The following is a 17,203-nucleotide window of genomic DNA, read 5'->3' as shown; positions in this document are numbered from 1 at the left end:
GAAGGAGAAGGGGACGACAAGAGGATGAGATGGTTGGATGGCATCATTGACTCGATGGATATGAGTTTGAGTAAGCTCTGGGAGTTGGTAATGGACAGGGAAGCCTGGTGAGCTGCAGTTCATGGGGTCACAAAGAGGCGGACACAACTGAGCAACTAAACTGAACTGAGGGTAAGAAATAAGTGGACTGAAGTGATCCCTAGGTTGGATCTGACACCCATGCCAGATCATGATGACCATCATTCTGTTGATGCTTAGGATTTTGTGGGGGGAGAGGCAGTAGAGTCAAACGGAGCTGGCTTTAAACCCCAGCTCTGCCACTCACTGTGACTTGGAGCTAATTACTTAACCTCCCTAATCCTCAACTTCTCCACCTCCCCAACAGGACAATTTCTGTAGGCAAGAAATTAGATAATGCATATAAAACAAAGGCAGATAGTAGGCATTTGTCAGCCAGAAACAACTGTCTTCCTCTGGAGAAAGATAATTGAAGAGAAGCTTAGAGAAGATGCTGCCCTGGCTGCTTCTATGGGGATGTCACCAGAGTCAGAACAGGAGCCACATGTCTCACAGAAGGTGGTTAGGACAGAGAAGGCGTGTGACATGGTGGTGGCACCAAAGGGCTAGAAGCAGTAGGGGCAGTATCCCTGAGAGAAGAAACATACACAGGATGTTATAAGAACCTATCCATTTCTGACTACAGATAGTCAGGTGAAGATACGGGGAAGAAAGCAGTTGGAAGCAGTTATGTTTTGTCATTCCTTGTAATTCAGTGGCACTAGATATGATAATGTGTGTTCTGGCCTCTGTGAGCTTGGTTAGGTTGAAGGCCAGTGTCCAAAATTCCCTAATATCTTTCCTTTAGGGATTTTGTGTGACCACAGAGCTTCCTTTTCTAGGCAGCAGTTGCTGCTTCCACTTAGCTTCTACTTATACTGCTCCTTTAACTGGATTTCCTGCTTCCAAGATTTTGGTTCTCCCAAGGCTGAAACTGGGACTCAAATGGTAAAGAATCTGCCTACAATGCAAGAGATATGGGTTAGATTCCTGGGTCAGGAATATTCCCTGGAGAAGGAAATGGCAACCCACTCCAGTATTCTTGCCTGAAGAATCCCATGGACAGAGGAACCTGGCGGGCTCCAGTTTATGGGGTTGCAAAGAGTCAGACATGACTGGGCGACTGAGCACAGCAGAGCACAACACATGTTTGTGCATGTATATAAAATCTCTTTGGAATGATATGGAAGAATTGGTTAAAATTTTCTCATATTCAGAGAAAAATGTAGCATCATTTTCAACTGTCTTTTATTTCACTAACAGAGAATAGGGATGTGGTTGAGCCTCTGCAGTTCTTCCTTAGCACAGGAAGCAGCAGGAGGGATTTGAAGCTATAGTCCTTGTAGACCTGAGCAGTAGAGAGACCTGGCTCCTGAATGCTAGGGTGACCAACAAGTCTCAGTTTGCCTATGACTCTTCTGGTTTTAGCACTGAAAGTCCTGGGAAAACTGAGACAGTTGGTCCCTATTCCTCATTCTTCTGCTTCAGCCTTTAGCCAGCCAGGCCTGCTAGTAGGGCCAGAGACAGGAGCTCCCAGTAGTGGGATGAATGGACTGCTTGCCCCCACACACCACAAGGGACTCACACTTAGATGGTGGCTGTCAGGCACATGCTCTGCAAGGTATTCTCATCTGACAGACAAGGAAATTGAGGCTCAGAGAGGTTAAGTGATTTGCCCAAGGTTACACAGCTAGTCAGTGCTGGAGCCAGTCTGTCTGACTCCGGCAACATCAACAAGGACCCTGGGGAATGTAAAGCTTTCAGAGACGCAGCGGGCCTGGCCTTTCTTAAAGCCTAAAAACTCCCAGAGTTGCATTTTAACCAAATCAAACATTGTTGCTCTGAATCAACTTTGGCGGGCCTGGTTTACGAAATGGCTTTCTTTCCATCACCCCCACCCCCAAAGCAAAGAGAATAGATGTTCCAGGTTTTGGACTGAAGGAGCCATAGATATAAAACTGACTTCCTTACCTGTGCTCATAGTGGAAGTCTGGTTTTCACTGGAGGAATGGTAACCCACTCATCCCAACTTGGTCCAGCCTCCCTCCCAAGAGCAGCATGAGGAAGTAAAACAGAAGAACAGCCAGCTAATAACAGGTAGTGGTGCATGTCATGATACTTGCTTACTTTTTGATTAGGTGGGGGTGAAATTCACTCTGGCTATGTAATAGGGGCTCCTTTTGCTAGGACAGGGTAAGAGAATCCTCCAAAGCCTCATCCAGCAAAAAACCACTGAGCCACAGAAAAAGAGGCCTAACAGATAGTAGAAGCTTTGGAGGATTTTGGAGGAGCACGAGGAAAGTTTCATAGAAGCAGTTGTACTTGCCCTTTCCCAACTAAGCAGCAGGCAGGTGTTAATTATATATAGGCAATGGGGCTGCTTTACAGACCTTGTTGAGATATTTTATAAAATACACTTTTATAAATATGGAGCAAAGGAAATCCTTACCATCACTGTTGGCAATTAATTTGTACATGCCGAGTTATAGAACATCAGGGAGAAAGATCACTGGTGCTAGAGTGCAGGGGTTTCTGGGACTAATGAATTGAGGGGTTGGCTTATTAAAGAAGACACAAAAAGAAACTGCTTTCTCTTCAAGGGCTGCCACAGGTTAGGCAAAGATTTTTTGTGTGAATGCTGTACTCAAGACCTGAATTAACTATGCCTCAATAAGTCCTGGGGGCTTCCCAGGTGGCTCAGTGGGTAAAGAATCTGCCTGCAATGCAGGAGACGCAGGAGACTGGGGTTTGATCCCCGTGTGAAGAAGATCCCCTGGAGGAGGGCATGGCAACCCACTCCAGTATTCTTGCCTGGAGAATCCCATGGACAGAGGAGCCTGGCGAGCTACAGTCCATAGGGTCACAAAGAGTTGGACAGGACTGAAGCAGCTAAACGCACACGCATGATAAATCCTGCGCTTTTGAATTTGAATGAAGTCAGTTGATGTCTGTGGTAATTGAACTCAGCATCACACTCACTCCCACTATGAAACACCCAGCCTTGAGAGTTTAAGAGTAGAGATATCAGTGCTATTTGCATTTTAATGTCAGATAGAACTGCGTACAATGTGTTCTGACTTAAGAAGCATTTCAGTATGTACAAGGATCCAATGGCCCTTCCTAACTTTTTCCTATTTGCAGCACCACACATATTGCCACAGGAATGTGGCAACTTGAACCAAGAGGATTACAGGTGTGCCTCATTTTATGAACTATCTGTGTGCCTATAAACATGGCCACCAAAAAACAATTCCCATACATAATCCTGTTTTTTATTGCCTCCCATAATAACACTGGAGATGCCTTCTTCTGACAAATGTTGTAGTCCCAAGATGCTGCAAAATCTCAAAAATATCAAACATTGACCATCTTACTTGAGAAGGAAATTTTCAACTGTCTTGATAATGCCTTAGAAATAAAAATAGTAGTCGCTTAAAGAAATAAAAGTTCAGGGTATCTTTCATAGGACAGAATTGATGTAGGTGCCTTTCACTACCTACTTCAGAGTGATGCTGGGGAGTTTCAGTAACAAAAGTAAAAGCACTTTATCCATTGCAAAGCTCTGTATGCATGTGAATTCTCCTTACTCTTCTAATTATTCTTGGATAGTCACTTTAAAGAAACAGAAAAACTCCCCATCTGGAAATTGGAAGTAACATTTCACATGGTTGTGGCAAGGGGTCAATGAAATGATGTTATCTGGAAACTGAAAATCCTGTTACAGGATAAGCGAGGGTTCTTCTGCTAATGCATCACTTTATAGGCTGTATTTTTTGGTTTGTTTCTTCCAATTTTTGTCTCATGTCCTTGTTAAGTTTAGTGACCCTAGGCAGGTAAAGTTTCGTTTGCATGCACATATTTTATTGACTTGTGGTAGCCTATTGATTTGAGTGGCTTTTTAGCGTCTGCTTGTTCAAACTGACTTTTGGGAGCTGCTTATTGTGTTTTTAAGTAAACCATGGTTTATTTAGAAACATCTCCCCAAGGGGGACAGAGTTTAATGAGAAAGAAACTATAGGAATTTTACCTTCTCTCAACCCATTAATGGGTATTTTTGAACAGTAATGGATTAATGGATATTTGTAGAAGTTCAGAGTTGACAATATAGAGCCTGAGTTTAGAACTTGGTACATTATTTACCAGAGACATATTAATGCTAGAGGCATTAGTTTCTGTAAAAATCGCCCAGTCAATAATGTGTTAAGAAACTTTTAAATGGTCTTCTAACCTTTCCCCTTAATTACTATACATGAGTCACATCAACATTTATCTGCTACCAACTTGGTAATATATATCTTACATATACAGGCACACAAACGCTGAACTCATACACTGCAACCTCTTCTGCTGCCAGCCAGGAATACCCACCACTCACTCATTTTGTCATCTAGAGAAACTGACAGTAGTTACGTTCAGAAATTGCAAACTGGTTGTCTGTGGCATAATTTTGGCCTCATCTATGTTTTGTTTGGCCCTCTCAAGTTTTTTGTTTTAATTTAATTAGTAGTTAATATGTCCATATTCCAAAACTTCACACAAATTTTCACCTGAATTGCCAACTTGTCTTGAAAAATGGAATGAATTGGTAATACTGGGTCAGCATTCAATAATCCCCTAGAATTTAGCAGCAACTGGGCTTGGGCTCCCAGTTCACCTGCTAGGTTGTTGATTCTTTTGTAACCAGCTAGCCTTCTATGGTCATTGAGTAGACAGCCCTGTACTTAAAACTAATGCATTCACAAAGACCAGTTTAATATCATGGAACAGAGAGGAGATAATTGTGTTGGCCAGTGTACCTAATGGCAGGATGTGTGAGTGGATAGCCACTATCTTAGTGGAACCTCTCATTTGAACCAGAAGGTAAAGATTTAACGCAATGGACATGAAGCTCCCACGGCTCTTTCAAATGGTGCTCTGAGCTCATATAACTTCATGTTTGTCTACATGGATTATCTGTCCCTCCACCTCCACTCCCACTATCCATATATTTGAGACAGAGAAAGTAAAAGTGAAGACACTCAGTCGTGTCCGACTCTTTGCAACCACATGGACTGTAGCCTATCAGGCTCCTCTGTCCATGGGATTTTCCAGCCAAGAGTGCTAGAGTGGATTGCCATTGCCTTCTCCAGGGGATCTTCCTGACCCAGGAATTGAACCCAGGTCTCCCGCATTGCAGGCAGATGCTTTACTGTCTAAGCCACCAGGGAGACAGGGAAGGTGCTTGCAACTTCTTTAGCTGCTTCTAAGGGCCTAGCGTAAGGTGGAGTCAATAGTAGGAGCTCAGAAAATATGAAGCATTCTATCCAGTGATCAGTTCAGTTCAGTCACTCCATCGTGTCCGACTCTTGGCAACCCCATAAATCACAGCACACCAGGCCTCCCTGTCCATCACCAATTCCCGGAGTTTACCCAAACTCATGTCCATGGAGTCGGTGAGGCCATCCAGCCATCTCATCCTCTGTCGTCCCCTTCTCCTCCTGCCCCCAATCCCTCCCAGCATCAGAGTCTTTTCCAATGAGTCAACTCTTCGCATCAGGTGGCCAAAGTACTGGAGTTTCAGCTTTAGCATCATTCCTTCCAAAGAAAGCCCAGGGCTGATCTCCTTCAGAATGGACTGGTTGGATCTCCTTGCAGTCCAAGGGACTCTCAAGAGTCTTCTCCAACACCACAGTTCAAAAGCATCAATTCTTCAGCACTCAGCTTTCTTCACAATCCAACTCTCACACCCATACATGACCACTGGAAAAACCATAATTTTGACTAGACGGACCTTTGTTGGCAAAGCAATGTCTTTGCTTTTGAATATGCTATCTAGGTTGGTCATAACTTTCCTTCCAAGGAGTAAGCGTCTTTTAATTTCATGGCTGCAGTCACCATCTGCAGTGATTTTGGAGCCCAAAAAAATAAAGTCTGACACTGTTTCCACTGTTTCCCTATCTATTTCCCAAGAAGTGATCGGACTGGATGGCATGATCTTAGTTTTCTGAATGTTGAGCATTAAGCCAACTTTTTCACTGTCCTCTTTCACTTTCATCAAGAGGCTTTTGAGTTCCTCTTCACTTTCTGCCATAAGGGTGGTGTCATCTGCATATCTGAGGTTATTGATATTTCTCCTGGCAATCTTGATTCCAGCTTGTGCTTCTTCCAGCCCAGTGTTTCTCATGATGTACTCTGCATATAAGTTAAATAAGCAGGGTGACAGTATACAGCCTTGACGTACTCCTTTTCCTATGCACCATAAAGTCTTTCTTTTTTTAAGTATAGCAATATGAAGCTTATTAAAGTAAACTAACATGCATGCAGTTAAAGCTATCCAGTCCTTACAATTAGAGTAGCTAGATATTGGTTACATGGCTTTTACCCTGAAAGAAAACAATTCTTAGTTAACCAAATCACCTGTCATTTTCTTTCTTTTCTTTTCTTGACCATGACAAATGCAGAGTTCATGAAATGAGAACTGAACATTTTGATGATTTGCTGTGTCTCCAGATTAATGGATTAATTAACTAATTAACTGGTTTTCTGTGTGCCTAGGTGGATAACATGATTAATTAGTAGGGCACAAGTAAGGGAAGAAAAGGAAATATTTCTTAAGTACCGGGAAGGGGAATTAAACAGTGATCATTACTACAGGTTGATAGAAGGAAGTAGCTGGGGAGAAGAGGCTGAATTCTATATGTTTTAGTATGTCAAATCATAGGGTGTGGCAATTTTGTGCGGGAACCAGAAGGTCCAGGGTTCTGGGAGTCTTCTAGAAAAGCAAATCCCCCTCCTCATTTCATCATTGCCACCTCACCCCATCATCCTAATCCTGAAAGCAACAGGAGGAGAAGGAACCTGGGTATGGCAGCAGGGGTAAGAAAAAGCAGTTGAAATTAAGAGATGTTTTAAACTTAAAATGGAATGGGGGAAATATCCAGCCAAAAACTGTAAATAAACTATTACAAAGGATAGCATACATGGTAAAATAAGAACAATAGAAGAATTTAGCAATTGACAAAGTAGAATAGCTTGGGAAAGGGGAAGAAATAATGGATGTGGCTTCAGTTGTATGAAGTTGGAGCACTTAAAATTTTGAACTTAAGTCTTTGGCAGAGAGAAGTAAATATGACTGTCTAGGTATCATGAAGACTTAGTGTGGAACAATATATGGCATAAAGTTGAAAAGATTGGGATAGAGAATACCAAATGCCATCATTGAGAATATATTCCATAGGCCATCTGACCAGAGAAAGAGTGATACAATCACAGTGCTTACACAGAGTTGTTTTCTCATTGATGACTCAATTTCAACAATTTAAATGTAATTTCTCACTCTCCATGCCACATTCCCACAAGATCTTTTTTTATTTCTTTGTCTTGACTCCTTGGCACCATTCTTTTGTAAACATCTCAAGGGTGGTACAGTAACTTGGAAACTCCCATAAGTTGTCAAGATGATTCAGGTAAACTTTGATTGCTATGAACTGACTTTTCAATTGACATACAAAGGCTCTCTCCATTAGTACTAACTTATTGGTTAAAGAATTGAACAGATAGTATAACAGATATGGGTATATTTGGGAGAGCGGAAGTAGCAAATGATTGTTTAAGTGGGGTCCCAAACTTAAATACCTGCTGGAATTGGATGCCCCATCTAAAGGGAGCAGCTGCTACTCTGTTCCAGCAGACTGTTGCCATGTGAAAATGTAGGTCCCCTGTTACCAGATGTTCAGATTTTTTAATAGAAACTTGGATTTTTATTTGAAATTTTCTGCTTTTTAAATATTATCAATTAATTAAGAACTTAAAAACACTAGGTGGGCCAAGCAAACACTTCCATAACCGCCAAATGGTGAATTCTAATTTAGATGATGGATGGAATTCATGATAGAACTTTGATTTTATGACTTAAGTCTGTCTCTTCGTCCATTCAGCATGGGCTTATTTGCAGTTTGGTGGATGTGAGTACTCCCAGATGGTAGTCTTGCATGTTGACTTGTATCCTATAAGGTTACATTGGGGAAAGCCTCCCCAACGGTAACATGGTAAGCAGACTCTGCTTGGTTAGAATCAATCTGTCGACAAGTAACAGAAAAATCAGTTGGTAAAACTATGAGATATGTAAAGTAATCAGATGGTAGTTCTTGTTCATGCACTTTTTGCTCTCACCAGATCATGAATCCCTTGAAGGCTATGATAAAGACTTGGGATTTGGTTCTAAAACTGTTGGGAAGCTATTGGAGGCTTGCGAGTAGGAAGGGATATGATCCAACTTATTATTCTAAAAAGAACACTCTAAAATAGAAGATATGAAAGCCCTGTCTAGGCCTTCAACCTGAAGATTTCCAAAATATCTGTCCTTACTGAACTCAGCCTCTCCCCCAACCATTTGTCCTTCCCTAGGAATGTAGCTCTTATATTTATGTGTTCTGTCTTTCATCCCCTCCTCCTCCCACAAATGAAAATGTTTTCCATGGTTGTTGGGCCATGTGTCCTAAGAAACTTAGAGCCTATATGATTTGGAATATGTTATCCAAGAGTAACCAATGCTTTTTCTGAATAACTAAGAAACTCTGTATTCTTGCCTGGCCCTTAGGCCATTTCTCAGATATGTGACAGGGCCTTCAAGATATCTGAACTTCTCAAATGAGAGGACAAGTGATATGGTCTTGCAAATTGACCTAATTACTCAAAGCTATGCTTCTATCTTTCAGAAAATACTGAAGGAAGGACCTCTGCTAAAGAACTGTAACTCATTCAAGAGATGGAAGCTTAGATATTTTCTGGTTCGAGGACAAAGGCTCTGCTTTGCACACCATCCTGCGGTAAGAGAATATATATATATATACACACACACACACACACACACATATATACACACACACATAAATGTGTATGTATATATATATACGTATATGTGTCAATTGTTTTAGTAGGTAGGTACCAGGAAATAATTTGAGAGGAGATAAACCAAGAGGTAAAGACATGTTAGCAAGAATTAAGGTGGATAATCCTAATCTGCTCCACTATGTCCCTAGCTAGACCATATCCCATTATGTTGTTGCTGTTCAGTCCCTAAGTCGTCCCAGACTCTTTGCAACGCCATGGACTGCAGCACTCCAGGCTACCCTGTCCTTCACTACCTCCAGGATTTGCTCAAATTCATGTCTACTGAGTCAGTGATGCTATCTAATCATCTCATCCTCTGCTGCCCCGTCTCCTTTTGCCTTCAATCTTTCCAAGCATCAGGGTCTTTTCCAATTTTTACATCAGGTAGCAAAAGTATTGATGCTTCAGCTTCAACATCAGTCCTTCCAATGAGTATTCAAGGTTAATTTCCTTTAGGATCAACTAGTTCAATCTCCTTGCTGTCCAAGGGACTCTCAGGAGTCTTCTCCAACACCGCATTTCAAAAGCATTAATTCTTCGGTGGTCAGCCTTCTTTATGGTCCAACTCTCACATCCATACATGACTACTTGAAAAAATATAGTTTTGACTAGACAGACCTTTGCAGGCAAAGTGATGTCTCTGCTTTTTAATATGTTATCTAGGTTTGTCACAGGTTTCCTTTCAAGGGGCAAGCATCTTTTAGTTTCATGGTTGCAATCACTGTCCACATGATTTTGGAGCCCAAGAAAATAAAACCTGTCACTACTTGCACTTTTTCACCTTCTATTTACCATGAAATGATGGGACCAGAGGCCATGATCTTAGTTTTTTGAATGTTGAGTTTCAAGCCAGATTTTTCCCTCTCCTCTTTCACCTTCATCAAGAGGCTCTTTAGCTTCTCTTTACTTTATGCCTTTAGAATGATATCATTTGCATATCTGAGGTTGTTGGTATTTGTCCTGACAGTCTTGATTCCAGCTTGAGCTTCATCCAGCCTGGCATTTCTCATGATGTACTCTGCCTATAAGTTAAATAAGCAGGGTGACAATATACAGCCTTCTCACACTCCTTTCCCAATTTTGAACCAGTCCATTGTTCCATGTCTGGTTCTAACTGTTGCTTCTTGACTGGCATACAAGTTTATCAGGAGACAGGTAAGGTGGTTTCATACTTACATCTCTTTAAGAATTTTCCACAGTTTGTTGTGATCCACACGGTAAAAGGCTTTAGTGTAATCAATGAAACGGAAGTAGATGTTTTCCTGGAGTTCCCTTGCTTTCTCTGTGATCCAACAAATATCGGCAATTTGATCTCTGGTTCCTCTGCTTCTGTTAGGTCCATACTATTTCTGTCCTTTATCGAGCCCATCTTTGCATTAAATGTTCCCTTGGTATCTCTAATTTTCTTGAAGAGATCGCTAGTCTTTCCCATTCTATTGTTTTCCTCTATTTATTTGCATTGATCACTGAGGAAGGCTTTCTTATCTCTCCTTGCTATTCTTTGGAACTCTGCATTCAGATGGATATCTTTCCTTTTCTCCTTTGCCTCTCACTTCTCTTCTTTTCATAGCTTTTTGTAAGGCCTCCTCGACAACCATTTTGCCTTTTTGCATTTCTTTTTCTTGGGGATGGTCTTGATCAGTGCCTCCTGTACAATGTCATAAAACTCCGTCCATAATTCTTCAGGCACTTTTGACTAGACAGACCTTTGCAGGCAAAGTCTGTGTATCAGATATAATCCCTTGAATCCATTTGTCACTTCCACTGAATAGTCATAAGGGATTTGATTTAGGTCAAACTTGATTTAGGTCAAACCTGAGCGGTCTAGGGATTTGATTTAGGTCAAACCTGAGTGGTCTAGTGGTTTTCCCTACTCTCTTCAGTTTAAGTCTGAATTTTGCAATAAGGAGTTCATGACCTGAGCCACAGTCAGCTATAGAGCTTCTCCATCTTTGGCTGAAAAGAATATAATCAATCTGATTTCAAATCCCTAAAGATGATGCTGTGAAAGTGCTGCACTCAATATGCAAGCAATTTTGGAAAACTCAGCAGGGGCCACAGACTGGAAAACGTCAGTTTTCATTCCAATCCCAAAGAAAGGCAATGCCAAAGAATGCTCAAACTACCATACAATTGCACTCATCTCACACGCTAGCAAAGTTATACTCAAAGTTCTCCAAGCCAGGCTTCAACAGTACATGAACCATGAACTTCCAGATGTTAAAGCTGGATTTGGAAAAGGCAGAGGAACCAGCGGTCAAATTGTCAACATCTGTTGGATCATTGAAAAAGCAAGCGAGTTCCAGAAAAACATCTACTTCTGCTTTATTGACTATGCCAAAGCCTTTGACTGTGTGGATCACAAGAAACTGTGGAAAATTCTTCAAGACATGGGAATACCAGACCACCTGAACTGCCTCCTGAGAAATCTGTATGCAGGTCAAGAAGCAACGGTTAGAACTGGACCTGAACAACAGACTGGTTCCAAATCGGGAAAGGAGTACAGCAAGGCTGTATATTGTCACCCTGCATATTTAACCTATATGCAGAGTACATCATGAGAAACGCTGGACTGGATGAAGCACAAGCTGGAATTAAGATTGCCAGAAGAAATATCAATAACCTCAGATATGCAGATGACACCACCCTTATGGCAGAAAGTGAAGAAGAACTAAAGAGCCTCTTGATGAAAGTGAAAGAGGAGAGTGAAAAAGTTGGCTTAAAACTCAACATTCAGAAAACTAAGATCATGGCATCTGGTCCCATTACTTCATGGCAAATAGATAGGGAAACAGTGGAAACAGTGACAGACTTTATTTTGGAGGGCTCCAAAATCACTGCAGATGGTGACTGCAGCCATAAAATTAAAAGACACTTGCTCCTCAGAAGGAAAGTTATGACCAAACTAGACAGCTTATTAAAAAGCAGAGACATTACTTTGCCTGCAGAGGTCCATCTAGTCAAGGCTATGGTTTTTCCAGTAGTCATGTATGGATGTGAGAGTTGGACTATGAAGAAATCTGAGCACTGAAGAATTGATGCTTTTGAACTGTGGTGTTAGTGAAGACTCTTGAAAGTCCCTTGTACAGCAAGGAGATCCAACCAGTCCATCCTAAAGGAAATCAGTCCTAAATATTCATTGGAAGGACTGATGCTGAAGCTGAAACTCCAATACTTTGACCACCTGATGCTAAGAACGGACTCATTTGAAAAGATCCTGATGCTGGGAAAGATTGAAGGAAGAAGGAGAAGGGGATGACAGAAGATGAGATGGTTGGATGGCATCACTGACTCAATGGACATGAGTTTGAGTAAACTCCAGGAGATGGTGATGGACAGGGAGGCCTGGCATGCTGCAGTCCACGGGGTCACAAAAATTCAGACATGACTGAGTGACTGAACTGAAGGCCCACTTGACTTCACATTCCAGGATGTCTGGCTCTAGGAGACTGACCACACCATCATGGTTATCTGGTTCATTAAGACCTTTTCTGTATAGTTTTTCTGTGTATTCTTGCCACCTCTTTTAATCTCCTCTGCTTCTGTTAGGTTCTTACTGAGCCACTTCATTCTTTCTGGCCTGAGTACATGCTAAGTCATTTCAGTTGTGTCCGACTCTTTGCAACCCTAGGTACTGTAGCCTGCCAGGCTCCTCTGTCCATGAGATTCTCCAGGCAAGAACACTGGAGTGGGTTGCCATGCCCTCTTCCAGGGGATCTTCCTGAGGCAGGGATCAAATCTGCATCTCCTGTGGCTCCTGTATTGCAGGCAGATTCTTTCCCCCTGGGCCACCAGAGAAGCCTCATTCTTTCTGGAGCTATTAGTAATTGTCCTGAACTCTTCCCCAGTAGCGTATTGGACATCTTTCAACCTGGGGGCTCATTTTCCAGTGTCATACCTTTTTGCCTTTTCATATTGTTCATGGAGTTCTCCAGTCAAGAATACTGGAGTGGGTTGCCATGCCCTCCTCCAGTGGACCACGTTTTGTCAGAACTCTTCACTATGTCCTGTCCATCTTGGGTGGCCCTGCATGGCATGGCTCATAGCTTCCTTGAATTATGCAAGACCCTTCACCACAACAAAGCTGTGATCCATGAAAGCAGTATCCTACAATGTTCTCCAGCATAAACCTTTAGTTTTAAATAATCCTGAGCTACCTAAGCTTTCCTATAAATCCACATAAAAGTTTGGGGAAGAGTTGTGTTTTGGGTTTAGTTTGGTTAATTTTCTGTTTGTTACATGATATATCAATCAAAACCATGATGCTAAATAAATCCAGCACTCAAGCCAAATAAATAATGGGATTATAACTGCCAAAAATGCCTTTTAGTGTACCTGTGTGTGTGTTTAATTTTTAGTGTATCTTTGCCTCAATAACCAGATGATTCATTTTCCCTCTCCCTCTCATACCTTTCCAGTTTGCACGCTTTGAAACAATTGATTTGTCTCAAGTTGCCTTGGCAGAAAGCAGCTGTAGAAACCTTTGCCACAGTTTTTGCGTAAGTAAGATTAGGATTGCCTGAATGGGCAAGGGTGAGAGCTAGCTGGGAAGAGGGGTCTCCATATCCGCCTGTTGCCTGTTTGGAATTCAAATTTCCCAAGTCTTCTTTAATCCCAAAGTGTGTTTGGAAATCCACTTAGAGTAGCATTGCAAATGAGTGCTAAAGATTATTCATGTGAGTATTTTCTATCAGCCCACTGATGGGGAGAAAGAGCATGATTGCCCTTGTCTCTATTACCAGTTTGATATAAAAGCAGAGATGATTTCAGAATGTGGGTGACTATTTCAAAAATCAATCCTTCTGGTGAAGGTAATTTAAATGAATATCATTGGGAGGCTTTCAAGAGACTGCTAATATGTTGTAGACTAAATCAAGATATTTGAGCTACATGACATTTTCTCCTTTGATGAAACAGATAAGAACCTAAATCCAAAGTGAAAGTTACTCTATGCTGAGATTACTAATGAGAGTACCTCAAAGAAAGCAGAGGATTTTCCAGGGATGTATTCAAGGGCTTGTCACTGCTAAAATGTCATAAGACTTGGTCATTCAGGTAAATTCAGAACAGAAATCTCACTGAAAAATAACAAGTCCATTGGCCCAAGAATTCTCATACCCATCTTCTCACAGAAATGTTTTTTTCTCAGCGTCAGTGGTGGGTTATGGAGAGCAGGGTTCCTCTTCAGGCAGGTGGAGAGTGGTACTTGGCAGACTAAAGAGCTATGGGCCCAATACCCTGCTTCCATAGCTGGTCCACAGTCTCTTCTTTGAAAGGAGAGCAGTTGAAAGGAGACCCTATCTCATTTCTCTCTCATTGCATCATACTGACCCAGGAAAAGCTGAGGGTTCTGTTGACCCAGTTCCAAAATCTTAACTTTTGAGTGATAAGCACACAAGATAATGTTTTGGGTATCATTCTACAAAAATTCCAAGGGCTAGGTTTCCCCTTAGCCTAATTAAAACATAGAGGCACTATGCATCAACCCCACATAAGAATGGGTTTAGACCAAAGGAGCGACTGTTGTTACTAATTCCAACTAGTTCCTATTGCCATTATCACAGAATCATGCGGTGCTACATGCACAAGAAGAACAAATTGTTTGTTGTTGTGGTGAGCCCTAGCTGCAAGATTTGGGCTTGGGGTGGTGGACACTGGTAATGAAGACAAGTAGGGCCATTGAAGCAATGCTATAGCTATAGCTATCCATGCTCCCTCCTGCCCTTTGGGAAAAGATGAAGTTAGCAGGGTCTACCTCTGCTAGACCCTCAACATGGCTTTCTCATTGTTTCTGCAAGGTTTTTGCACCAAGCAGGATTAAGAGAGATAATAGTAAAATTCTCTTCAGATTTTCCCTGACCATAAGAAAGAAAGAAACTGGATTTGTAGTTTCCTCACTCCAGTCTCACTCTCCCCTCAAACAGAAATAGCCACACCCTGATGAAAAAGAAACACTTTTACCATTTCAGGTAGGTAGAGCAGGAAGTAAACAAGTAAGATTTTCAGGCAACTTTATTTTAGTAACAGATGGGTGCTTGGCCTAGTGTTTAAGAGCATGTGTGCTGGAGCCAAAGAATCTAGATTCAAATTTTGGCTTAGTTTCTTACCTACTCTTTTGCCCTGAGCAAGTCATTTAACTCCCTTTGCCACAGAAAAAGTATCCTGACTATAAAGTGAGGGAAAATAATACTGCCTAGCTCTTGGATTTGTAATGAAGATTGAAATAAATAAGATAAATAAAGTACAATAGAACAGTGCCCGGTACATAGTAAGTGCCTTTAAATTGTTGTTTATTACTGTTATTAGTTGGGCTGGCTCTTGGAACTGCTGTCATATATTTAAGAAGTGGCTTTGGTAGTGCTTGGTAGACCTGTCTAGTATCTTAGAGAGTTCAAATGCTCTGGGGGCAAAGTTTGAGTTGGGAACCAGCTAATAATGTGACTTTCTGTAGGTGATCACACCACAACGAAAAGTTACGCTGGCTGCACCAAATCGGAAAGACATGGAAGAATGGATTAACGTCATAAAAACCGTGCAACAGGGAGAAATCCGTAAGGTAAGCTAAATAATAGAGAATCCACTCAACTCTCATGGGTACACACTTAATTGACTGCATTAGCTAAGCCACCTTTCAAACACGGAAATAATAAAATGGAAGCAGATACCATCTGATCAGGAATTTTGTGTGTATATCATTAGGAAATCTGTCTATAAATAGAATTAATTCACTTAGACTCAAACCTTGGTAAATATGTGGTTTAGAAACCTCTGTACACATCCAGTTTATATATAGATGTCACTGTTTGCTCAATGGATGAGGTATTCAAGATGAATGTGGGAAGCTAACTTAGATGTTCTTATGTTATTAATAGCATAGCTGCAATCAGCAGTCTTGACTTGAGTCTGCGAAGTGACTATAGTAACAACTAAGGAAACTGAGGCTCAAAGATAAGGAACTAGACCAAGACAAAATAACTATTCAGTTGCAAAGCCAAGATTTAGACCCAGGCTATGTGAATCCAAAGCCTAGGTCCCTAACCATTATGCCCTTCTGCCTCTCTGTTTACTGTTCACAATAAAGGAAATATAGAGGGAGGAGCAAGGAACAGTCTTCCCCAAAGCATGGCAGGGTTCCTTTTCTCCTTAACAATACCAAGCCCTGGGCTACTGCTCCGGGCAACAAGTGGTACTACCATTGAAACTCTGGGCTATGCCCTCTGCTCAGACTTCTACAGACCTACTGCACTAGAAGTTATGTAAGTTCCAAGAGAGGAGGGATTTTTGTCATTTATTCACTTAGAGCAGTGTCTCGCACATAGTAGAGGCTCAATAAGTATTCTTTGAATGAATAAATGAATCTGAGGGTAATCTTGGGGCCAGGGTTTAGAAAGAGAGTGATATATAGTTCATCCTAAACAAAGTTCTACTGTGAAGATTTTGAGATAATGGGGAAGATTAATTCAAACGTGAAAAGAAACTGATGTATAGGAGATGTATAGGCCCTGTGATACTCAAGAGGGATAATGGATTCTATACTCCCATAATCATAAGCTAGCAAACTTTATAAAAACCATTAAAAAGTAGAGCACCTATATATGAAAGGGGTCAAGTTTTCCAGTAAAATGCTAATGTTTTATAGTTTAAGAATTCAGGATTTCTTTCTCTACTTATTAGCAAAAATGCATATAAAAGTTAAAAAATATAACCTGATGTCTTACGTAACTAGTAAAGGGTAGAGGATTGTTATAGATATTTGGGGTGGAGCGGTAATGGCACCCCACTCCAGTACTCTTGCCTGGAAAATCCCATGGACAGGGGAGCCTGGTGGGCTGCAGTCCATGGGATTGCTAGGAGTCGGACACGACTGAGCGACTTCGCTTTCACTTTTCACTTTCATGCATTGGAGAAGGAAATGGCAACCCACTCCAGTGTTCTTGCCTGGAGAATCCCAGGGACGGGGGAGCCTGGTGGGCTGCCGTCAATGGGGTCACACAGAGTCAGACATGACTGAATCGACTTAGCAGCAGCAGCAGCAGTGTAAAATAATAGGTAGTGATGTTGTTCAGTCGCTCAGTCGTGTCTGACTCTGCGACACCATGGACTGCAGCACGCCAGGATTCTCTATCCTTCACCATCTCCTGGAGCTTGCTCAAACTTATGTCCATTGAGTCAGTGATGCCATCCAACCATCTCGTCCTCTGTCATCCCCTTCTACTGCTTTCAATCTTTTCCAGCATCAGGGTCTTTTCTAATGAGTCGGTTCTTTGCATCAAGT

At 41.6% G+C, this 17,203-nt stretch overlaps 1 protein-coding gene across 1 annotated transcript in view; it reads left to right on the top strand.

The window, feature by feature from the left end:
• Positions 1-17,203, top strand: part of DGKK (diacylglycerol kinase kappa) — a 174,651-nt gene that overhangs the window by 45,080 nt on the left and 112,368 nt on the right. The window contains exons 2-4 of the mRNA XM_070785407.1: positions 8,754-8,864; positions 13,347-13,427; positions 15,380-15,484. Coding sequence (XP_070641508.1) covers positions 8,754-8,864; positions 13,347-13,427; positions 15,380-15,484 — 297 coding nt within the window. The remainder of the gene's footprint in view (positions 1-8,753; positions 8,865-13,346; positions 13,428-15,379; positions 15,485-17,203) is intronic.

Source organism: Bos indicus, chromosome X, assembly GCF_029378745.1.
Source record: "Bos indicus isolate NIAB-ARS_2022 breed Sahiwal x Tharparkar chromosome X, NIAB-ARS_B.indTharparkar_mat_pri_1.0, whole genome shotgun sequence".
NCBI lineage: Eukaryota > Metazoa > Chordata > Mammalia > Artiodactyla > Bovidae > Bos > Bos indicus.
The sequence above is the reverse complement of the archived record's forward strand: the minus strand, read 5'-3'. Positions and strand labels throughout refer to the sequence as shown.